Here is a 25,555-nt window from a genome sequence, read left to right on the forward strand (position 1 = left end):
ACCGAGGCTGTGTCATGGCGGCACACTCCTTACGGGTTACGCTTTCCCTTCCGGGGCCGACAATTAACTCCCTGCTTTGCCCGCCCACTGGCGCATGTAATTGGTTGCAGTTAGACGTGCTCCCACCCTGAGTGGTTGCAGTCAGCTGCCAATCACAGGCGCCAGGACGGCCGGTGGGCAGGGAAACAGTGCAAGTGTCTGCGGGTTAGTATGGTGGTATAAAAATAAATTAATAAATAAAACATCGACGCAGGGTCCCCCATATTCTGATGCCAGCACAGATAAAGTCCACGGCTGCAGCCCCCAGCTATCTGGCTTTATCTGTGCTGTGTATCAAAATAAGCCCAGAGTCTCACGTGCAAGGGACTCTCATGACATCACCTGGCACGGCCTGCCGCTCTCCGAACATGAGTGTGCAGGTACATAGACACACATGCGGCCGACTCACTCCTGTCAGGAGAGTGTGCAGCTGTGCTGGGTTATGCGATGTGAGACTCTTGCGAGTCTGGCCTGACATCACCTGGCACAGCCTACCGCTCTTCGAACATGAGCGTGCAGGTACGTAGAAACACATGCAGCTGTCCTGCTCCTGTCAGGAGAGTGTGCAGCTGTGCTGGGTGATACGCAAGTGTGACTCTGGCCTAAGAGATACCGCATTATACCTTACCTGAGTTTTTTCTTTTTTTTTCTTTCCATTTCCCAGAATGGGAAATGCATCAACCTGTCCACTCTTCTGAAGCTTTCATTCCTTTGGTATTGATCATACTTTCCTGACAGCAGTAAAAAAATAACCCATAATGCTTTTTCATTTGCTACTTCTTATAAATCCTCTCTGTTCTCAAGAATGGAAGGATTTGTAATTTGATAAGTGCTCTTTGCCCATGTTAATGGCCTCCACAGCAGTCTTAGGCCCCTTTCACATTGCGTTTTACCTTTCGTTCACAGGTCCCGTCGGGGCATCCGTCCGGACCGCCCCTCCCCCACTCTGCCAAGCGTGTTCCAGATGCATGCGCCCGGCAGGGCCATTCACTGTTATGGAGCGCACTGCGTTAGCGTGTGCTCTGTTTTGTGCCATTTTGTGCACATATACGTTTCTGCAGAGGGACACCCGAACGTACTCCTCTACGTTCGGGTGTCCGTCTGCAGAAACGTAAAAACAGAGCACAAGCTAACGCAGTGCACTCCATAACAGTGAATGGCCCTGTCGGGCGCATGCGTCCGGAGCACGCTTTGCACAGTGGGGGAGGGGCGGTCCGGACGGATGCCCCGACGGGACCTGTGGACGTAGAGAACAACGCAATGTGAAAGGAGCCTTAGTGGTGACCTGTCACACATTCAAGCAGTTTGCTGCACAGTTTACAATCACATCTCTGAAGCTGACCAAATAACTGGCCAGCCCCTGTGCTTCTCTGATGCAGCATGAGAGACTGCACAGTACAGACCACTATCATGACCATTTTGCTGGTCTGATTGGTCAAATCTTGAGCACACCGCCTCCCAGCAAGGAGCAAGCTGAGAGGCAGAGGAACCATGTGCCCCTGAAGAAAGATTACAGTCGCTTTAATTTTGTACATAGTGTAAGATGAGAACCTTGATTTCTTAGACATATTACTTCCTCTCAGGGCAAGCTGGGAAGTTCATGAGGTTTGCTGCTCTGAAAGTTGTAGTGACTTTCAGAACAGCAGATTTCATGAACTTAAGGCTGTGTGACATTAAAATCATATTGTCATGCTACCAAATCACAGTTCGTTAGGTTGCATTGGAGCATGCTAGATAACAGGACTGTAACACCACAGATGCCAAAACTCCAACCATGCTAGATTTCAACATAACCACATTCACTTATTAGTTGACACTTCGGAGCACAATTTATTGCATACTTAGGCTAAGAACACACATCCGGCTTTTCTGCCGTTTGTTGGATCCGGCGCGCTCCCGTACAGTCTATACAGTAAAGGTGGCTGCGCTGCAACTTCCTGGTCACATGCTGTGGTCACATGACAGCACGTGACCGCAGCTTGTCACGCAGCCACTGTACTGTATAGATTGTACGGGAGCGCGCCGGATCCGACAAACGGCAGAAAAGCCGGTTGTGTGTTCTTAGCTTTACTGTCCTACCAATAGTCACATTACAGCTCTTGCCTAACTCTTGTAGGAGCTCAACCTCACTTTTAAAGGGGATTTCCATTTTTCAAATTTATTTTTTTTTTAAAGGGAACCTGTCACCGGATGTTTTTAATACTCACCTAATGGTCGGTGTGGAGCAGACTGGTCAGATGGGCGTCTCCGTTCTCCGGGTCCACGCCTCCTCTTTCAGTCATCTTTGTTCTCCTTCTGAAGCTAGTGTGGATTACGCGTTCTACATCATACACACAAGCGACATTGAGGTCCTGTACAGGTGCACTTTTATCTGCCCTGAGTAGGGAAGAACAAAATATTGTCGTGCGCCTGCCGGACCTCAATGTCGGCTAGTGTAGATGATGTAGCACGCGTCATCCACACTAGCTTCAGAAGGAGGACAAAGATGGCCAAAAGAGGAGGCGCAGACCTGGAGAACGGAGATGCCCATCTGATCAGTCTGCTCCACACCGACCATTAGGTGAGTATTATAAACATCCGGTGATAGATTCCCTTTAAATTACAAAATTAACTGTACTTGCTGCCACTCTAGCAACGCTGTTGCCCCCTTTCTTGTTGACCACACTGCAGCTGTGACACCATGGCTAGAGCTTGTGACCATCGTAGCCAACAACTGCTTTACACAGGCCTATGTCATATCAGTCAGCTGAGCCCAGTGATTGGCTGCTCTGAGCAGCAGGATGTGAGGCATAAAAAGGCTAAAGATGTCTCTGGGCAGGCACTGAGTCCTGAAGCTCCAGGGAGCAGCATGCACCAAGTGCTGTGCTTTGTATATAGTCTAAATTCCAAAACATTGTGAAAAAAACACATCTCCAGAATCAAATACACGATCTATATATATCCATCTCATAACGGGATCTTTTTTTTGAAAGGCATAATAATAATACGATGCCTTCTTAATAGTGTTTTTAACAGAGTATCTTACAGACATGCTCACTGAACGTTGTGTGCTCTCAGCTGCCTGCACGCTTTTGTTTGCAATGCGGTCAAGTACAATGTTTTCTGTTTGTAAGGTTTATTTTATGGGGATTAGAGCCGGTTTCTAAAATCACAGATTAGATGTAGTAGATTTATATGAGATCACACACCAGCATAAATGCAGTTTCTGCGACCTGCTGTACGTTCACTGCTTTACATGCTTGAGCACAGACCGTCTGCTCTGAATCAAAGCTGTGTTAACAAATTTTCATTTGTATATGTGGATTTCCCATGTGTTTATATTCAGACCAAGCTTTTGTGCCATTCCTACACACTATGTAAACCATTTTCTTTGCAGAGTTGTAACTAAACACTGCATCCAGATATCTACAGTCATTCTTGTTTATGCAGAACAAGCATCTTGTGCATGCACGTTATATACTTTCTAATTTCAGTGCAGTTTGCTTCTCCTGCCATGTGCTGATTCTTCATCAGGGCTGCCAGTAGGAATTTTCGGGCCCCCATTAGACTTTGCCCAGGCTCCACCACAGCTCGGCCTCCACCCCTCAAACCTTCCACAGTCTCACTGTCACTCTTGAGAAAAACATTTATATAAACACAGTCCTGGCCAAAAGTGTTAGCACCCTTGAAGTTGTTCCTGAAAATGAAGTATTTCCTTCAGAAAATAAATAATAAACCCTTCTACACCGCCCCTCTCCATAATACGCCATTTACACCGCCCCTCTCCATAATATACCCTCTTCATCGCCCCTCACTATAATACACCTTCTACACCACCCCTCTCCATAATATCTCTCCCACACTGCCTCTATATATAATATCCCCCACACACACACTGCCCCTCTGAATAATATCTCTCCCACACATACTGCCTCTCTGTGTAATATCCCCACACACACACGGGGCTCCTCTATATAATATCCTACACACACACACACACACACACACACTGCTCCTCTGTATAATATCCCTCCACACACTGTCCCTCTGTATAATATCCCTCACATACGCTGCCCTTCTGTATACTGTCACCCCACACAAGCTAACCCTCATTATCATATCCTCCCACACACACTGCCCCTCTGTTTAGTATCAACCACACACACACACACACACACACACACACTGCCCCTCTGTATAATATCCTCCTGGTATATATGTCCCCTTCCAGGTATATATTTCCTCATCCTGGGCCCTTCCTGGTATGCATGTTTCCCTTCTGGGCACATTCTGATATATATATATCCCTATCCTGGTTTCTGTCCTCCTCATGGTATATTTGTCTTCCTACTGTTATATACTGTATGTCCCCATCTTAGTTTATTTTTCCCCTTTTTAACATACAAGTCCTCCTTACTGGTATATACGAGGAGGGGCCCAAGATGAGGGCATATATAAGTCCCCATCCTGGTTTATTTGTTCTTATCCTGGTATATATGTCCAATCCTGGGCCCCTCCTGATATGTATATCCCTCTCCTGGGCATATTCTGGTATATATGTCACCAACCTGGTTTCTGTTCTCCTGGTAAATTTGTCCTCCTCCTAGTATATTTGTCCTCCTCCTGGTATATTTGTTTCCATTCTGGTATATATGCCTCATCCTGGGCCCCTCTTGGTATTTATATTTCCCTCCTGGGCACATTCTGGTATATATGTCCCCTGGTTTCCGTGCCCTTCCGGATATGTGTCCTCCTCCTGGTATATATTTCCCCTTCATGGTCTCCTCCTGGTATGCATGTATGTATATATGTATATATATATATATATATAATATGCCACAAAAAGAAGAAAACAAAAAAAACATTTTACTCACCCTTCCTGGATGCTACATCGCGTGGTGTCCTCTCTGGGCCACAATGCATTTCAGCTGGATATGCGCCCTCTGACGCACATCCATCTAAAGAAAAGTAGGGAATGGTGTTGGCATGCCCCCTCCACCCCTGGCAATCGTCCCGCTCCTGTCTTCAGCTCATGGATCGCTAACCTGTCCTCGCCATCTGCCACGTCCTCGCCACCTCCGCGGCTCCATTACTTGCAGCAGTTTGGTGATGTCTCAGAGTAATGACCTCATCACACTGCTGCACACTGGGCTGCGGGATGATGCTCCATAACCCTGCTCTGCCCCACTGACCCTGCCTCCAGCACATGGCTGATTTTCATGTACCGCTCCTTTGCATGCAAATTAGACATGCATAGTGGCCGAAGCGACATTGCCCAGTGAAGAGTGGGGCCTGGCTCGGGCCCAGGGCTTAATGCAGCCAAGTAATTACCCCAGGCCCTGGCTGGGCCCCCCTCTTCATGGGGCCCCATACCCCAGTCATGGTTGTCATGCCCTGATGGCGGTCTTGCTGTTCATTAGCTGTTTCTTTTTCTATGTATCCAATGTGTTCCTGTGAAAGAGTGGAAGCAGCGATCATGCTTTCATTGTAATCTTAATCAAGCTAGCAAAAGTTAATACTGGCTTTTTACCCTGTTTATGCCAAATTTTATTCATTTATTTTACTCATATAGCACCATTAATTCCACAGCTCTTTTCAGGCATCACTGTCCCCACTCGGGCTCATAATCTAAATTCTCTCTCAGTATGTCTATGGAGTGTGGGATGAAACTGGAGTACTGAACAGTGGGAGATCATACAAACTCCGTGCATATTGTGTCCATGATGGGATTTAACCCAGGACCCCAGCACTGAAAAGCAACCGTGCTAACCACTAATAATAATAATATTTATTCATTTATATAGCGCTGTTAATTCCACAGCGCTTTACATACGTTGGAAACACTGTCCCCATTGGGGCTCACAATCTAAATTCCCTATCAGTATGTTTTTGGAGTGTGAGAGGAGTACCCGGAGGAAAACCACGCAAAGACTGGGAGAACATACAAACTCCTTGCAGATATTGTCCTTGGTGGGAATTGAACCCAGGACCCCAGCGCTACAAGACTGCAGTGCTAACCACTGAGCCACCGTGCCGCCCAGGTCTATACTTCTTGACAATATGAAGTGTCTTAGGTGTTATACTGCATATATGAAGCATGATTTGTGACACAATTCTCCATTTCATTGGTATTTTAATGAACACAAAATGTGATTTTTATTTTTTTTTTAATTTTTTTTTTTTTGCAGGCATTCCAAATCTCATTATATTGGATCCAAAAGGAGAGGTCATTACACGACAAGGGCGAGTGGAAGTTCTTCATGATATTGACTGCAAAGAGTTCCCATGGCACCCTAAACCTGTTGTGGAACTGACGGAGTTAAATGCTGTACAGCTGAACGAGGGTCCCTGCCTTGTTCTTTTTGTAGGTATGGAAATCAATTGACGGGCAAATCACAGGATTAAATTGCAATACGTAATAGACAGCACAGAAAGGAATCTGTTGAGTCATACAAAATGTCAGATTCAGAGGCAACTGAATTTCATTTGTGTGAGAGCAATAGCAAAGCCCTGCCGAGTTCAGCAATGGGAACATGAGGATCAGCAGCAGCAGTGTAAAATGTGCAGTATCAACTACAGTGATTGGTGATGAGCAAAACAATGAGCAAGTTCCAGATATGGAAGAGAGGCTAAAGGGCCAGTCACATTAAACAACTTACCAGCGATCCCAACAACGATACAACCTGATAAGGATCGCTGGTAAGTTGCTAGGAGGTCGCTGGTGAGATGTCACACTAAGCGATGCTCCAGCGATCCCACCAGCAACCTGACCTGGCAGGGATCGCTGGAGCGTCGTGGAAGCATGCTGCGCTTGGTAACTAAGGTAAATATCGGGTAACCAACCCGATATTTACCTTGGTTACCAGTGCACACCGCTTAGCGCTGGCTCCCTGCACACCTAGCCACAGTACACATCGGGTTAATTACCCGATGTGTACTGCAGCTACATGTGCACAGAGCAGGAGCCGGCACTGGCAGCTGAGAGCGGCGGACACTGGTAACGAAGGTAAATATCGGGTAACCAAGGTAAGGGCTTCTTGGTTACCCGATATTTACATTGGTTACCAGCGTCCGCAGAAGCCAGCTCCTGCTGCCTGCACATTTAGTTGTTGCTCTGTCGCTGTCACACACAGCGATGTGTGCTTCACAGCGGGAGAGCAACAACTAAAAAATGGTCCAGGACATTCAGCAACAACCAGCGACCTCACAGCAGGGGCCAGGTTGTTGCTGGATAGTAAAGTATAGAAGCACGGTCTGATAGAGCGCTAAGGAGGCCACAGTATTAGATTAATTTTTTTTAGAATTTATTGTTTTCTATCAGCCACAACGCGTTTCGATATACACAATATCTTCATCAGGTGGATATCCACCTGATGAAGATATTGTGTATATCGAAACGCGTTGTGGCTGATAGAAAACAATAAATTCTAAAAAAAATTAATCTAATACTGTGGCCTCCTTAGCGCTCTATCAGACCATGCTTCTATACTTTACTGCTGATCTTCCCTCTGTGGGTTCATGGCAAGAGCTGCTTGATACGGAGGTCAGATTACCAGAGACGCCCAGTGATCTGTCATGTGACCAGCTCCTCAGGAATTTGCTTCCCTGGATGGACATCGTGGGCTAACAGGTCAGAAGATCACTGACTCCACACCCCTGCCCTATACCGTAGTTGTGCGAGGGCTGCACAACCACATCAGGTGAGCAGATTCCTTTTCTTCTCCTCACCGCTATCTCCCAGAACCTTCACATGCGCTCCCTTGTTTAATTTTTATCCAGGTTGTTGCTGGATGTCACACTAAGCAACATCGCTAGCAAGTTGTGCATCAGCAGCGATGTTGCTAGCGATGTTGCTTAGTGTGACGGTACCTTTAAATGTGATCCTGTATGTGTGAGAAAAAAAGATCACTAATGGTAGGCACATTCAGACTTCTGTGCACATCGGTCTGATTTCTGTTCTCAGTGCATGGACTGACCGCGGCTCTTCCAACGCGAGCGTCACAACCTCATAGGAATATCTGAAGCTGTCATGCTCCAGCCGTGAGATTTGCTACCAGTCTGTGCACTGTGGTCAGAAATTGGACCGATGTGTACAGAAGTCTGAACGAGCCCTTACTTTGATGCTAATCAATTACGTTGGCATAAATGCTACAAGCAATACAAGTGTAGAAGTTCACTGCTTTAACCTAGCTTCTTGTGGCTCCATACAAATTAACAAACTAATAGGTTTTACTTTTCAAATTATTCCTTAAATAGACCTATAATCTAACAAATATTAGGAGCAGATGACTTGTCTCCGGACCATAACTGCTTATAAATTTGGAAGAAGAGTTGATTAGTCAGAGGGAATATTTATATCATACTCTAGATACTGAGTGACCTTAGATGTGACATTTGATGTAGCAGCATGCTATGAATATCGGTTTACATGTTAATTGCAAATGAAATAAAAGTGTGTGGATGTATACATTGGAAGAATTGCCCAACTGTATAGCTTCAACTTATGCCACGTATAAGTATACAGCCTCACTCATTGACTATCATTGTAATAAAAAAAAAGTATATTATGTGGTATATGTTCTTTAAATGATATCTCTGCATAGACTAAGCCAAGAAAAAAACATGTACGAACATGCTTTCATCTGACAGAAGTTGAAAAGACGCCTTTGAATGGGTAATGCAGGCCTTTTAAGTTTTACGTATACACCAGGAGCTTTACAAGAGTATATGGCAAGTGTAACAAGCACACCACTCCACCACTTCATCAAGACCTGTATGAAGAATGTCGGACTTGATGAATTGGAGCCAAAGTCTTCTTTTTATGCAGAAGACCACACCAAGTTTTTCAAGCGGAAGTCCCTTTAGGAATTTCGCACGTTTTTTTTTTTTTTGTTTTGTTTGTTTTTCCTGAAGCATTTATTTGGTTATTTACTGAGAGCTGTCGACACTTTTGCTGGATGGTGTTTTGTTTTTTCAGTTTTTTGGGGGCATCATTTTTTACGTCTGATTCTGGACCTTTTGCGGCTTGATTCATATGTCCTTCGCAGTGCCATGTGAAAAGCTAAGGTGTCGTACAAGAAGCTGGCCATGCTCATCTTGCAGGTAGCACTGTAGAACACTTACATGCTATCACAATGTGCAGGCCAGGCTGGTTACCTTCCTTCGGGTCAAGGAGGTAGTGATCAAGGCACTGATATTTGGAACTCAGGAAGAAGGGGGCAGCAGTACCTCTGGAACAGAAGATAGCAGGGCAATATATTACAGCTGAGGTCCCTCAAACGGCAAAGAATGGAAGGTTGCAAAAAGAGTGTAGTGTGCTACAGAAGGGGGATAATAAAAGACACCTGGCCTTTGCATAAGAGCTCATTCAGATGACAGTTCCGTCTGTCCTGGTCAGTTCCTGTTTTTGTTTTTTTTTTTGCGGACCTACTGACAGGACCATTTTTTCAATGTCTTTTGTGTAGGATCGGACGGCGCTTCCATGTGCGTCCGATCCTACAAAAAAACAGATCAGATGCCGTATGTCTGTTCCGATATTATGGAACACGTCCTATTCTGTTCCGTAATAACAGACCGTGACTCAATACAAGTCAATGGGTCCGCAAAATCCCTGGAAGCCACAAGGAAGCATTTTCCGTGTGACTTCCATCGGGTGCCCCTGCAGTCTGTGTCCCGCTCCTGTGCCAGCCCCGCGGCTGCCCTCACTGCAGTGTGTCAGCATCTGCCCTCACTGCAGTGTGTCAGCATCTGCCCTCACTGCAGTGTGTCAGCATCTGCCCTCACTGCAGTGTGTCAGCATCTGCCCTCACTGCAGTGTGTCAGCATCTGCCCTCACTGCAGTGTGTCAGAATCTGCCCTCACTGCAGTGTGTCAGCATCTGCCCTCACTGCAGTGTCAGCATCTGCCCTCCCTGCAGTGTGTCAGCATCTGCCCTCCCTGCAGTGTGTCAGCATCTGCCCTCCCTGCAGTGTGTCAGCATCTGCCCTCCCTGCAGTGTGTCAGCATCTGCCCTCCCTGCAGTGTGTCAGCATCTGCCCTCCCTGCAGTGTGTCAGCATCTGCCCTCCCTGCAGTGTGTCAGCATCTGCCCTCCCTGCAGTGTGTCAGCATCTGCCCTCCCTGCAGTGTGTCAGCATCTGCCCTCCCTGCAGTGTGTCAGCATCTGCCCTCCCTGCAGTGTGTCAGCATCTGCCCTCCCTGCAGTGTGTCAGCATCTGCCCTCCCTGCAGTGTGTCAGCATCTGCCCTCCCTGCAGTGTGTCAGCATCTGCCCTCCCTGCAGTGTGTCAGCATCTGCCCTCCCTGCAGTGTGTCAGCATCTGCCCTCCCTGCAGTGTGTCAGCATCTGCCCGCACTGCAGTGTCAGTGGCTGCCCGGTTGCACCGAGACTAGCAGTGACTTTACGGGCCACACGCGAAAGGTGATCTGATTGATCTGAGAATGCGGCGGGCGTAGAAGTCAGTAACAAGTGTTGACGTCAGGAGTGCAGCGGCGAACATCACCGCAGGTGACCTCATGATGTTAGCTCAGGTCACTGCACTGCTCTCCCAGCCAATGGGGAACATTCTGTTCTTCATTGACTGGGACAATGAGTATGGATCGTTTTGTTTTTTCTTTTCAATAAATTGGTGAAAGAGCGAATGTGTTGGGGAGTGTTTTGTCAAATAAAAAATGTGTTGGTTTTTTTTTTGCAATTACTGACTGGATTATGGATGTCCGGTATCTGATAGACGCCGTGACATCACTAACCCCAGGGCTTGATGCCAGGTGACATTACACAGCTGGTATCAAGCCCACATATTACCCAGTTTACTCAGCCACCGCACCAGGGCAACGGGATAAGCCGGGTAAAGTCCCGGAACTGTCGACTCTAATGGATGCAGCAATTCTGGCACTTTAGTTTTTAAAATTATTTATTTATTGTACTGTACGATATAGACCTGCCCACCGGTGGTTGTGATTGGTTAAAGTTAGATGCGCCCCCACGCTGAGTGACAGCTGTCTGACTGCACCCAATCACAGACGGGGGGAGGGGTGAATATGGATGAGCCTAATGAGCGGCCGACTTGGGAAGATCAAACCGCTGCCGCGGGAGCAGTGTGACAGCCATGCTGGTGATCGGTGAGTATGTAGTGCTTGCTCCTACCCCTTTGCCCCAGATTCTGTTCCCCATAGACTTTATATGGGGACCAGCATTTGGGCAGATACCCTGAACTGCATGTAACCCTCCTTCCGTTTTATTGCGGTCTGCAAAAAAAAAACCGGAAGTCACACGGACCGTATACAGAACGAGACGGATGCAGTTGCCACACGGATGTAACCGTGAAAAAACAGGTCCGCTTTTTTGCGGACCGCAAAAACGGAGCGGTCATGTGAATGAGCCCTAAAACAATGGTTCAAAGTCTACCACACTAATAAAACATTTTTACACAACTTACATTTGCCAACCCGACGTACTCTACACAACTTGTATATGCCACCTTGATGTACTCTACACAAATGCCACCACATTATAAAATACACATACCAGGAAAACACTAGATCAATTCCAATATAGCGTCACTTTGTAGGGGGTTGCTCCTATTTTGGCACCTCAATGGCTCTGCAAATGTGTCATGATGCCCCCAGACCATTCCATCAAAGTCTGCGCTCCAAAACGTCACTCCTTTCTTTTAGAGCCGCACAGTGTGTCCAAATAGTAGTTTCTCGTTATATATGGGGTATCAGCGTACACAGGAGAAACTGCATGTTTTGGGTCCATTTTCTCTTGCTACCATTGTGAAAATTAAATATTTTTGGGCTCAAGCAACATTTTTGTGGGGGAAAAACAATTTTTCACTTTCATGATTCAGTGTTGTAAAACCTGATGCACCTGGGGGGGTCAAGGTGCTTACCACACATCAAGTTCCATGAGAGGTCTAGTTTCCAAAATGGGGTTGCTTTTGGATGGTTTCCACTTTTGAGGCACATCAGGGGCTCTCCAAATGCAACTTGGTGTCCACTAATGATTCCAGCCATTTTAGCGTTTGAAAAGTGAATTGGTGCTTCTTCCTTTTCGAGCCCTGTCGTGCACCCAAACAGTAGTTTTCCACCACATATGGGGCATCGGTGTACTTAGGAGAAATTGCACAAAAACATTTGGGGTCCAGTTTCCCATTTTACCCTTGTGAAAATGCAAGGTTTGTGGCTAGGGGCTAAAAGAACATTTTTTTGTGGGGGGAAAAAGGTACACTTTAATTTTTTTCCTTCCACATTGCTTTAGTTTCTGTGAAGTCCCTGAAGCGTTAATAAACTTCTTGGATATAGGTTTGAGGGGTGCAGTTTTTAGAATCGTGTCACTTTTGGATATTTTCTGTTACATAGGACTTAGTCACTTCAAGTGTGATGTGGTCCCTAAAAAAATGGTTTTGTAAATTTTGTTGGAAAAAACTTTTAACCCTTTTAACCCCTTAACGACCCATGACGTACTGGGTATGTCATGGATCGTGTGTCGGTAAGCCCTGCCTTTCTGTGGTTGCCATGGTAGCACAGGGTCATGTGATGACGCCTGTAGCTAACATGACTCACTTCCTCTCAATGCCGGAATACAGCCGGCATTGAAAGTAAAGCAGCAAATCTGCATTTCTCAGCTCTGTAGCTGAGATCTGCAGATAGGACAGAGCGATCGGATTTCTGATCGCTATAGCCCCCTAGGGGGACTAGTAAAATAAAAAAAAAATAAAAAAACCTAAAAGTTCAAATCACCCCCCTTTCACCCCATTGAAAATTAAAGGGTTAAAAAAATAATAAATATACACATATTTGGTATCGCCGCGTTCAGAAATGCCCGATCTATCAAAATATAAAATCAATGAATCTGATCCGTAAATGGCGTAGCGGCAAAAAAAATTCCAAACGCCATAATTACGTTTTTTGGTCGCCGCAAATTTTGCGCAAAATGCAATAACAGGCGATCAAAACGTAGCATCTGCGCAAAAATGGTACCGTTAAAAACGTCAGGTCGAGACGCAATAAATAAGCCATCACTGAGCCTCAGATCCCAAAAAATGAGAACACTACGGGTTTTGGAAAATGGCGTAAAATGTGTGCCACTTTTTTGGACAAGCTTGTGAATTTTTTTTTAACCCCTTAGATACAAGTAAATCTATACGTTTAGTGTCTACAAACTCACACTGACCTGAGGCATCACATGGATACCTCAGTTTTACCATATAGTGAACACAGTGAATAAAATATCCCAAAAACTATTGTACGATCACATTTTTTTTTGCAATTTTTCCGCACTTGGAATTTTTTTGCCGTTTTCCAGTACACTATATGGTAAAACTTATGGTTTCATTTAAAAGTACAACTCGTCCCGCAAAAAAACAAGCCCTCATATGGCAAGATTGATGGAAAAATAAAAAAGTTACGCCTCTCGGAAGAAAGGGAGCAAAAAACAAAAACGGAAAGTGCCCGGGCGCTGAAGGGGTTAACTTCCTAACAAAAAATAAATATATATCTTTCAATAATTGTGCTGATATAAAGTGGACATGTAGGAAATGTTATCTATGAACTATTTTGTGTGACATAACTCTCTGGTTCAAGGACATAAAATGAAGTTTGAAAATGGCGACGTTTTCAAAAAATATCTTATACTCATAAATAATGCAATAAATATTGTCCTAAATTTACTACTATCATGAAGTACAATGTGTCACCAAAAAAACAGTCTCGGAATTACCAGGATATGATGGTGCATTCCAGAGTTATTTATTACCACGTAGTCACACTGGTCAAAATTGAAAAAAATGGCCTCGTCATGAAATTGAAAACAGGCTCAGGGGTGAAAGGGGTAAAATTTCAAGCTATCTATGCTGTCCTGAACGTGATGTAACTGTGGATTAAAGCGCAAAAATAGGGCCTTGCCCGGTATAGGTTTTTTTTTGTCTAGTGCTGAAAACGCATTCACCTGGTGGGGTTGTGCCAGTCTCAACTCCTTTCTGCACAAGTAATGATGGTGGTCAGCAGCAGCCCCGAAAGTTAATAGTATCGTATAACCATCTCCTTCTTCAAGACAAGGGAAATTATGTTTTTCCTTGTCCTGAAGGAGGAGATGGTTATATCTCTGAAACGCGTAGACTTATGAAAATAAAGGGATTTATTTAAAATCTTCTGGATTCTTTGGTGTTAGCACGGCATACACGCGTATTTCTCTCCCTGTTTATGATACTATGCTGTCCTGAAAGCGGGTTTTGACAAATGGGGCTTTTAGCAGAGTGAACACTTTTTTTTTTTTTTTAACTGCATTGACTGTAATGAAGCAGCTGGATCACAGTCTCAGGTGGACTGCTTCTTCTAGTGAGGGTAGAATGGGTGTTGGTTTCTTGTAATTTACGTAGAAATACCCCACATGTCCTTAATGATAAAATGCGATCATATTAATGTACAGATGCTACAGCAGCAGCGCTTCATAATAAGTAATCTTGTCCTAGAAATTGCTGACATGAAGGTTTCAGCTGCTTGAACTTCTGCTGTGAACTCTGATGCAGTAGACATGGGAATAGTTCCCTCTTGATGAGCATGTGTGACCTGGAAGACAAAGACTTTACATGGAGGGGGCTAGAAGGATAAGTTGACAACTGTATCGTGAAAAGTATGTTGAGATTCCACAAAATCCTGCATCTATCTCTGAGCTTTTCTCTCTGACCAAAGCCTGTGTGACACTAATCTGTTTGTGGAAATGGTCACACAGAATTAAACCTGTAAAGCTCCCGCAATGGCAGAGACCATGGTAATGTGCAGACAGTTTCCTTTTTTCCCTATCGGAATGGTGCTGGTTTCCATCGTTACAAAGTGTTTTTCAAACTAAACAGGGTAAGGGGAGCCTCATTCTCTTTCCTTTGTACGGTCCGGTATTAATTCATGGAAGGCATTGGGTGTTTTGCCTGGGAAAGGAAACTATTCCCTTGTTTCCTGTTTCCCTGCTGAGTGCAAGATCCGACACTATAAAGTATTGTTTATATATAACTTCTGTCTGACGTGTGTGCTTGTTATTCCATGAAAATTTTCTTTTCGTTTTGCTAAACAAGGGTTAGAAATGTAACAAATTTTCCTACAAGAAAATGTATGTTTTTTTTGTTTGTTTTTTTTAATGATTTTTCACATTGCAAATTCTCATTTGAGTTACAGCATGAATAGGAGAGTAGGATAAAATGAAATCATACCTGCAGGATAAAATAAAGCTATATGTGCATAGTAAATAATAAAAATTATTTACGATTTTTAATCAAATTTGTATTTTTATTTTTTTTAAAATGCCATTAACCTCTTCACGACCAAGGACTTACAGGTACGTCTTAAATCACGAAGAGGTAATAAACGCCAGCTGCTGCAATGAGCCAGCAGCGATCCCAGCACGTCTGCTAATTTGAACAGCAGACATGTGTGGCTAACAGGCGCGGGTGGATCTGCAATTCACCTGTGCCTGTTAACCTCTTAGATCGCGCTGTCAAAATGTGACAGCACAAATTAAATGGCCTCAGAGGGGAAATCGCCTTTCCTTCCCGCCATTGGAGGCCTTGTGATGCGATTACGGGGAGACGATGGTTGCCATGCTAGCAACTAGTCATGTGATGACTCCTGTCATTATCATGATGTAGTTCCTGTTACACTCGCTGCTCTGTTGGCTATAACAAGAATGCAGCATTTCTGCTGATCAGAGCTCTGCAGCTCTGATAAACAGATATGATTCAGCAATCAGACTGCTGAATCTTATAGTCCCCTAGGAAGACTAGAAAAGTTTAAAAAAAAAAAAAAAGTTTTAGAAAACGAAAAAAAAACCTAAAAGTTCAAATCACCCCCAATTCGCTTAATTGAAAATTAACAGTTAAAAAAAATGAAAAATATGCACATATTTGGTATTGTCGCGTTCAGAAATTCCCAATCTATCAAAATATAAAACCAATTAATCTGATCGGTAACCTGTATAGCGGCAAAAAAATTCCAAACGCCAAACTTACATTTTTTGGTTGTCGCAAAATGTAATAACAGGCGATCAAAAAGTAGCATCTGCGCAAAGATGGCACCATTAAAACTTCACCACTTTTTTTTGGACAAATTTCTGAATTTTTTTGACCCATTAGATAAAAGTAAACCTATACATGTTTGGTAGAACTGGTACTGACCTGAGGCATAACACTGATACATCAGTTTTACCATGTAGTGAACACTGTGAATAAAATGCTCCAAAAAAACAATTGTGCAATTGCAATTTTTTTTACAATTTTTCCACACTTCGAATTTTTTGCCCGTTTTCCAGTAAACTATATGGTAAAACTCATGGTTTCATTTCAAAGTACAGCTCGTGCCACAAAAAACGAGCCCTTTATATGGCAAGATTAACAGAAAAAAAAAAAGTTATGGCTCTCAGAAGAAGGAGAGCAAAAACGAAAAATCATACAGGAGTGAAGTGGTTAAAATCCTTTAAGCTCCTGAGTAACCTAGAACCTTTTTTTCATGTGACATTTGATTCCTCTATTTGTGCATGTGGCATTTCTTCACTTTGTGCAGGACACATTCACATCACTACTTTCTGTTAGGCTATGTGCACACGGTGCGTTTTTCTCGGCGTTTTTGCGCGTTTTTCCGGTGCGTTTTTGGCCTCAAAACTGCATGACTTTGCTTCCCCAGCAAAGTCTATGAGTTTTCATTTTTGCTGTCCCCACACAGCGTTTTTTTTTCAGCTGCGTTTTTGTGGTGACCACAAAAACGCAGCATGTCAATTATTCCCGCGTTTTTCACTGCGCTTTTCATCCATTGAGTTCAATGGGATGTTGAAAGACGCAATGAGAAACGCAAATAGCTGCGTTTTGGTGCGTTTCTAAGACCAAAAACGCAGCTATAAGCGCAGGAGGTGGGTAGTAAAGTGACGTGTACAGGAAGAGGATTCCTTCTGTCAGTATAGACAGAAGCATGAATCCTCCCGGTACCGTCACCGCCGCGTCCATCTCCCGTCCTGTGCATGTATGCTGCCGTGCGGCGCCATGTACAGGCAGGAGGTGGAAGCGGCTGCGAAAACAAAAGTTAACAGTAGAATAAAAAAAAAAAAAGTTATACTCACCTGTCTGCAGCCTCGCGGTGCCATGCCCGCTCCCAGCTCCTGTCACGGTATCGCCGCTCCCGCTCCGGCTGTGTGCAGTCTCCCCGGGGCAGGACCTTGCTTGCAGGCCTGGCGATGGATCACCTGATGCAGTCACCTGACGCATCAGCTGATCGAGTCTCGGGCTGACGCGGGCGCCCGGCCGGTATCAGCGGATGCATCAGGAGACTTCATCCCTGATTACCGGCAGCTGCTGCAGCGATCGGACAGGATCAGACTCCCGCCCCATCGCTCCAGGAGCTGCCGGTAATTCAGCACATAAGTGAGTATTATTTTTTTTTTTTTTTTCTACTGATGCATCTGCTGATTGTATAATCGGCTTTTATACAATCAGCTGATGTGTGATGGGATTCACATCCTTTAACCTGACACATCATCTGATCGCTTTGCCTTCCAGCAAACCGATCAGATGATATTGGATCCTGATTGGACGGCGCGGGACCCTGACCCAGGATTACTGCGGAGGGGGGTTTATTTCAATAAAGATGGAGTCACTAATTGTGTTGTGTTTTATTTCTAATAAAAATATTTTTCTGTGTTGTGTTTTTTTTTTATCTTAACTAGAAATTCATGGTGGCCATGTCTAATATTGGCGTGACACCATGAATTTCGGGCTTAGGGCTAGCTGATAATATACAGCTAGCCCTAACTCCATTATTACCTGGCTAGCAACCCGGCATCAGGGCAGCCGGAAGAGTTGGATACAGCGCCAGAAGATGGCGCTTCTATGAAAGCGCCATTTTCTGGGGTGGCTGCGGGACTGCAATTCACAGCGGGGGTGCCCAGAAAGCATGGGCACCCTGCACTGTGGATTCCAATCCCCAGCTGCCTAGTTGTACCCGGCTGGACTCAAAAATGGGGCGAAGCTCACGTCATTTTTTTTTTTTAAATTATTTCATGAAATTCATGAAATAATTTAAAAAAAAAGGGCTTCCCTATATTTTTGGTTCCCAGCCGGGTACAAATAGGCAGCTGGGGGTTGGGGGCAGCCCGTACCTGCCTGCTGTACCCGGCTAGCATACAAAAATATGGCGAAGCCCACGTCATTTTTTTTTTTGGGGGGGCAAAGAAATCCTGCATACAGTCCTGGAAGGAGGATGCTGAGCCTTGTAGTTCGACAGCTGCTGTCTGCTCTCCTGCATACACTATTGGATGGAGGATGCTGAGCCTTGTAGTTCGACAGCTGCTGTCTGCTGTCCTGCATACACTATTGGATCGAGGATGCTGAGCCTTGTAGTTCTGCAGCTGTCTGCTCTTCTGCATACACTAGTGGAGAATGAAGAACACATTGAAGAAGGAAATGACATCAGACCTTTTTTTTTTTGTTCACTGATAAAAAACGCAGTGAGCAAAAACGCAGCAAAACGCAGCAAAAAAACGCACCAAATCGCGGCAAAACGCGTGCGTTTTTGCCGCGTTTTTTCGACGCAGGTGCGTTTTTGTGCGTTTTTAGCGGCCAAAAACGCACAAAAACGCAGCGTCAAAAAAACGCAGCGTGTGCACATAGCCTAAGTCTGCAATCACTCTGTGACTGCAGCCTTATGAATACTCCCAGTGTGCACACACTGCGCTGCGAGGATTTATGGTTTCTTAGCAGAGAACGGTGGTCACATGACTGCAATTGTGGTGTTCTATATTAGACACCACGAATAAAATGTTATAGTGTAGGCTGCATATCCTATTAAGGCTACTTTCACACATCCGGTTTTTGCTCTGCGGCACAATACGGCGCTCTGCAGAAAAACCACAACCGTTTTTTTTGCCGCTGGTTGCGGGTTTTTTTTTGCATAGACTTACATTAGTGCCGTATTGTGCCGCATGGGCTTGCGTTCGGTCCGGTTTTTGCCGCATGCGGCAGATTTAGCCGATGCCGCGGCCGGATGGAACGTTGCCTGCAACGTTTTTTTGCTCCGGCAAAAAAAAGCATCGCGCCGCATCCGGCCGCTGCGGCGCATTTTTCAATGCATGCCTATGGACGCCGGATGCGGCGCGATGCGGAAAAAACGCATCCGGCCGCCGCATGCGGTTTCTTCCACTGCGCATGCTCAGTAGTGTGCCGCAACCGGAAAAAACCGGACCGGCCGCATGTAAAAACTTATGCAAAGGATGCGGTGTTTTCGCCGCATCCGTTGCATAGGTTTCACAGCCGGATTGAGCCGCAGTGCTCAAACCGGATTTGCGAAAGTAGCCTAACTTTGAGAATGTAATGTCTGGAAGGTGCCAGATGCTAAATGTATATGTCAAGATGATAGTTAACCTACAACTAATGTACCCATACATTGTAAGGCAGAAACCCCTTCCCAACCATAACATATAGGTAGGTCATAGGTTGTGAAAGGGTAAAAGGAACTGTATTTGGTTAGCATTACACACAATATCACGAAAAGATAGAATATTAGATGTATTCTTATAGTTTATAAAATGATCATTCAAACATTCTTTCATGAACAGCAAATCTTAATTCCAATACTCGTTTGTCTTCAGGCTTATTGATTGTATTTATGAGAATTATTTATCTATTATATATTTTAGACTCTGAGGATGAAGGCGAGTCAGAAGCCGCAAAACAGCTTGTTCAGCCCATAGCAGAGAAAATTATAGCACAATATAAAGCCAAAGATGAGGAAGCACCACTACTGTTCTTTGTGGCCAGTGAGGTGAGTACGGGGAAAGGTGTGATAAGAATTGCTCTACAATAATCAAGTAACACTGTGTACACAATTACTAGGCAAGTGAATATTTACCATATCATGTTTATGCAGATTTTCCAGCTACTAGCTTATTTGTCTAATGAAGAAAGGTGCGGCCTAAGAATATCAACACCCTTCATTAAGGTGTACAGAAATATTAGGCAGCTTGTTTTCTTAAGACAAAATGGGCTAATATGAGATTGAAAAGCCCCAATTTTTTAAGTCTTACAGAGGGATTCAGCAGTTTTAAAATTACTGACATATTGTGACGTGATCTCAGAATTGAGAATTTTGATAATGACTGATCAACCCTGACAGAAGCAAATTTGTGTGATTAGATATATTACAAAGTTGCTTATTTTCATGTGCACTATTTATTTATGAAATAAAAATTAAAACAACGGTTACGCTTTAAAGCAGAACTTTAGCAATATGTTACTTATGCATTTGAAGTAAATACTTTTATGCCCAAAAATGACAAAAGTATTCTAGGAGTAATACCTTTTTCACTCCTAGAATACTTTTGTCATTTTTTGGCCATGAAAGTATTTACATTAATTTTTCTGGCTAACACGATATCACAATATCATTTTGTATTGTACATCATTTCTTATACATTAAACTACATGCTAATTAATTCTAAATAATGAAGAGGCTTGTGTATGATGTGCCATTATTTGTTTTCCTCCTTGTAAATTTGATTCTCCTAATACAGCTTTTGGGAACAGAAGATAGGACTCAGAATTGAGCAAGTGTGAGTGATTAGACTTGACTCCGTTTTGCAAAGCCAAACTCCCTATGCAGATTTAGGGTATGTGCGCACGTTGCTTTTTACCTGCTTTTTACCTGCTTTTTTGCTGCTTTTTCTTCTGCGCTGTTTAATGCCAAAATGGATGTGTTCTTCTATTCAAGCAAAGTCTATGGGAATTTGGGTTTCTTGTTCACACTATGTTGTTCAAAATGCTGCCTTTTTGTGGCAGAACTTTGGTCAAAAACTCAGCTTTGCAGTGCAAAACCCAAATGGCAAAAACAATTGACATGTTGCTTCTTTGAAAAGCTGAGTTTTTGACCAAAGTTCTGCCTCAAAAAGGCAGCATTTTGAACAACATAGTGTGAACAAGAAACCCAAATTCCCATAGACTTTGCTTGAATAGAAGAACACATCCATTTTGGCATTAAACAGCGCAGAAGAAAAAGCAGCAAAAAAGCAGGTAAAAAGCAGGTAAAAAGCAACGTGCGCACATACCCTTAGTGTATCTGCGTGAAGAACTTCACGGTCTTCCCTGCCATCTGCTTATGATTGGTTTCTCCATGTCAGCTCTTACAATCAGCAGCCAGGGGAGACAGGCTGATCTCACAGGATACACTGGAGATTCAGGTTATAGCCCATAAAGATGGCCTTGTGCACACATTGCAGTTTTGATGCAGTTTTTTCAAAATCTTTTTAAAATTCTGAAACTAGCAAAGTCTATGAGATAGCGGAAGTGCTGTGCCAATGTTGTGGTTTTTTTTCCTTGCAGATTTTGATGCAGAAAAAATCTGCAGCATGTCAATTATTGGTCCGGATTTGTAGCGTTTTTTTCACTCATTGACTTCAATGTTGTGATGAAAAAACACTTGAAATCCACAGGTGTGTTCACACAGTGAGTTTTTGGTGCGATCTTGCCACGTTTTTGCAGCGTTTCTAATACAAAAAATACTTGGCTAAAGCAGGATGTGATGTCATTAGGCGTAGGACAATGTAAAATTAAACAGAAGAACTGTTGAAACTGGAAAAGTCAGTTTATTTATTTTTTTCTGAATTAGCCTGGCTTTATTGACAATCTTTTCCTTGTTGCATGCAAAAAAAAAACGCTCCCTCCCAAAAAAATGCACCAAAACCGCAGGTGGATTTTGGTGCATTTTTCTGCAACAAGGTGTGGAAATGGTGCAAACATTTTCTGCAGTGTGTGCACATTGCCTTAGTATTGCTCTGACTCATTCTCGCCAGGGCTACTGCAGCTCTCTACTACTCAGTCTCCCTCTCACCAAACAATCCCATCTCCAATCAGTCATGCAGAATGCAGCAGCCAAGATTATCTTTCTATTCACTCACTATACTGATGCTGCCAACATCTTCTAGTCTTTTCACTGGTTATCTATCCGCTACAGAATGCAATATAAACTTAAACACAAAGTTCTCCACAGTTGTACACGATTCTACATCTCTTTTCACATCACTGTCTACCACCCTAACCGTATTCTTCGTTCCACTAATGACCTAAGGCTAACATCCTTTATAATTCGTATCTCCCACTCCCATCTCTGGGACTTACTCCGTGCTGCACCAGTTTTCTGGAATGTGCTACCCTAGACAACACTGTTAATTTCCAGTGTTCACTGTTTCAAGTGTGCCCTAACTCCATTGTTTAGACTGGCCTATCACTTCACTAATCTAACTATCCCCTATTCTCTCTTTTAGTCACTCGTTAACACTTTGTACCTGTACAGATACTGACTAGTGAATGTTTCATGCAGCTTTTATTTTGGATGTCTTTATTATACCAATGGCTGGACTTTATACAACTAGCACTTTATCTTTTGTTCCCCCACACCCTATTTCCTCATAGTTTGTAGGCTTGCAAACAGAGTTGGTGTGTTTTGGACTATGTGTTGCTCTATAATGTCTTGTCCTGTTTGTACAAGTACCTTCTGAATTGTAAAATGCTGTAGAATACATTGGTGCTATAGAAATAAATAATTATGATGTTTTATAGGAACATTGTTGGAACACTCTTAAGGCCGCTTTACACACTGCGATATCGGTCCCGATATCGCTAGTGTGGGTACCCGCCCCCATCTGTTGTGCGACACGGGCAAATCGCTGCCCGTGCCGCACAACATCACCCAGACCCGTCACACATACTTACCTGCCCGGCGACGTCGCTGTGACCGGCAAACCGCCTCCTTTCTAAGGGGGCGGTCCGTGCGGCGTCACAGCGACGTCACTGAGCGGCCACCCAATAGCAGCGGAGGGGCGGAGATGAGCGGGACGTAACATCCCGCCCACCTCCTTCCTTCCTCATAGCAGCCGGGAGGCAGGTAAGGAGAGCTTCCTCGTTCCTGCGGCGTCACACTTAGCGATGTGTGCTGCCGCAGGAGCGACTAACTACATCGTTACTGCTGCAGTAACGGTAATCGAATATGGACCCCCATGTCACCGATGAGCGATTTTGCACGATTTTTCACTTTTTTGCAACGATGCAAAATCGCTCATCGGTGTCACACGCAGCAACATCGCTAATGCGGCCGGATGTGCGTCACAAATTCAGTGACCCCCAACGACTCCGCATTAGCGATGTCGCAGCGTGTAAAGCCCCCTTTAGGCGGGCTTTGCACGTTGCGACATCGATAACAATGTGTTACCGATGCTGCAGCGATAGTCCCGCCCTCGTCGCACGGGAGATATCTAGTGAAAGCTGCCGTAGCGATTATTATCGCTACGGCAGCTTCACACGCACTTACATGCCGTGCGACGTCCCTCTGGCCGGCGACCCGCCTCCTTCCTTAGGGGGGCGGGTCGTGCGGCGTCACAGCGACGTCACACGGCAGGCGGCCAATTGAAGCGGAGGGGCGGAGATGAGCAGGATGTAAACATCCCGCCCACCTCCGTCCTTCTCATTGTAGCCGGCGGCAGGTAAGGTGAAGTTCCTCGCTCCTGCGGCTTCACACACAGCGATGTGTGCTGCCGCAGGAACGAGGAACAACATCGTACCTGTCGCTGCACTGGCATTATGGAAATGTCGGAGGCTGCAGGGATGATACGATAACGACGCTTTTGCGCTCGTTCATCGTATCAAAAAGGTTTTACACGTTGCGATATCAACTGCGACGCAGGATGTGCATCACTTTCCATTTGACCCCATCGACATCGTACGTGCAATGTCGCAACGTGCAAAGCCGCCCTTACTCTGCTTAGAAGGTGTATAAATGACCGCTGTTACTGATATGCATTCTGATTCTTTCTGAATATAAGGAGAAATTATAGGTGACTTGACATTGCATCAGTATATCATATTTTTGTGTATTAAATGTTCAGTTGCAAAGAATGAAGAAATGTCTACATGTACAAGGGAAAGCATAATCTTTACGTAACATTCTAGAAAGCTTAAATTAGTGTTTTAATGCTCTGTTAACATTTTATGGACCTTTCTGGCATATTTGACGACAAGAATAGCACATTCTGAAAAAAATATTCCTGCCATTAAAAATACCCTAACACGAAGGAAAGATTTCCACAGACATCACTGAAGTGACGTTGAAGGAGCCTCAGTAACATTAATGCACAATGCACTGTTTTTCTCATACAATACAATTTCTAGGAAGAGAAATCCCAGAATGAGTGTGAACTTCATTTTTTGACAGTTTAACTGTGCAATTGCAAATGCCAAGATAGTGAAGCAATAGAAAAATATTTAGGAGATGAAGAATCTCTTCTGAGCATTCGTGTCTTTCTTATGAAACCTTGTGATGTCCTGTCCAAAATAACATCAATCATTTCTGCTTGGGGAAAAAGACAAATGAGGTTTAGCGGTTTCAGATTCCGGGTGTGGAAAGAGGATTGTGTAAAAGTACACACCACATCCATCTGCAGGGAGTTAGGCCAGACTCTGTGATTACACCTCATTTTACAAGTTGATAAAGAATAGAAGATCCTTCCTACTCATTGGTCTTCCTACTCAAATAAAGACAGGAGGTGCAAAATGTATGAATCTTTTAAAAAGAAATGTATTCTTATAAATCAGCATTTGTAGATAACGCTTGCGATCTAACAAAAAAAAAAAAAGTAAATTGCTAATTTGGTTGAAATTCTTTGTCATTGCCACACAGTGTACGACTTTATGTGAGACGTTGTGCCTACTCTGGGTTAAATTGCAAAGAAAATCTCTTTGTCAGTGTTTATTACATAATCATCACTCAGTTATATAGTAGGCATTTCTTGGACATACAGTGTAGCATCCTAATTGGCTCAGCTTATCTCTTACATTGTATTGACATTAACATATATAGTATATCTTATTGGCTGAATGTTAGTATCTTTTACACCCGACTTAGAGTCTGGGTGTGACATACACTTCTTAAAGGGAACCTGTCAGGTCCAATATGCACCTAGAACCACGAGCAGTTCTGGGTGCATATTGCTAATCCCTGCCTAACGGTACCTGTATACACTAGCATAGATAAAGAGATCCGGAGTTTTGCTTATGCGCACTATGAAGTCAGGTGTATGCGTCATGGCTTTACACTAAAGTAGTGCGCATGACCAAAACTCTGGAGTCATGCGCACTGAGTCGAAATCCAGCGTCAGACGCGCTGGCAGCGGAGAGGTCAGACCATCCTTTGACGCTGCACATTCATTAGCATGTTAACACGCCCACAGGGACGTTCTAACATGCTAATGGAGCCGACTAGCCAGGGGAACTAACGTCCAGGGGAATAGTCACCTCGCTCATTAACATACGATAAAAGATCTTTACAAATACTTTTCTAAAGATCCATTTATCTATGCTAGTGTATACAGGGACGGTTAGGCAGGGATTAGCAATATGCACCCAGAACTGCTCGTGGCTCTGGGTGCATATTGCACCTGACAGGTTCACCTAAAGTTTCACATTACAGAGCTTCTTAGTTTCGATTCTAATCTAAAATAAACCGTGGTCTCTCAATTAC

General features: G+C 44.1%; 1 protein-coding gene across 2 annotated transcripts in view; it reads left to right on the plus strand.

Moving 5' to 3' along the window:
- NXN (nucleoredoxin) overlaps positions 1-25,555 on the plus strand; it is a 235,729-nt gene that overhangs the window by 188,917 nt on the left and 21,257 nt on the right. For both annotated transcript variants that reach the window (XM_075336309.1, XM_075336310.1), the window contains exons 6-7: positions 6,207-6,386; positions 19,689-19,813. In XM_075336309.1, the coding sequence (XP_075192424.1) occupies positions 6,207-6,386; positions 19,689-19,813 (305 nt within the window). The remainder of the gene's footprint in view (positions 1-6,206; positions 6,387-19,688; positions 19,814-25,555) is intronic.

Source organism: Anomaloglossus baeobatrachus, chromosome 2 (genome assembly GCF_048569485.1).
Source record: "Anomaloglossus baeobatrachus isolate aAnoBae1 chromosome 2, aAnoBae1.hap1, whole genome shotgun sequence".
Lineage (NCBI taxonomy): Eukaryota > Metazoa > Chordata > Amphibia > Anura > Aromobatidae > Anomaloglossus > Anomaloglossus baeobatrachus.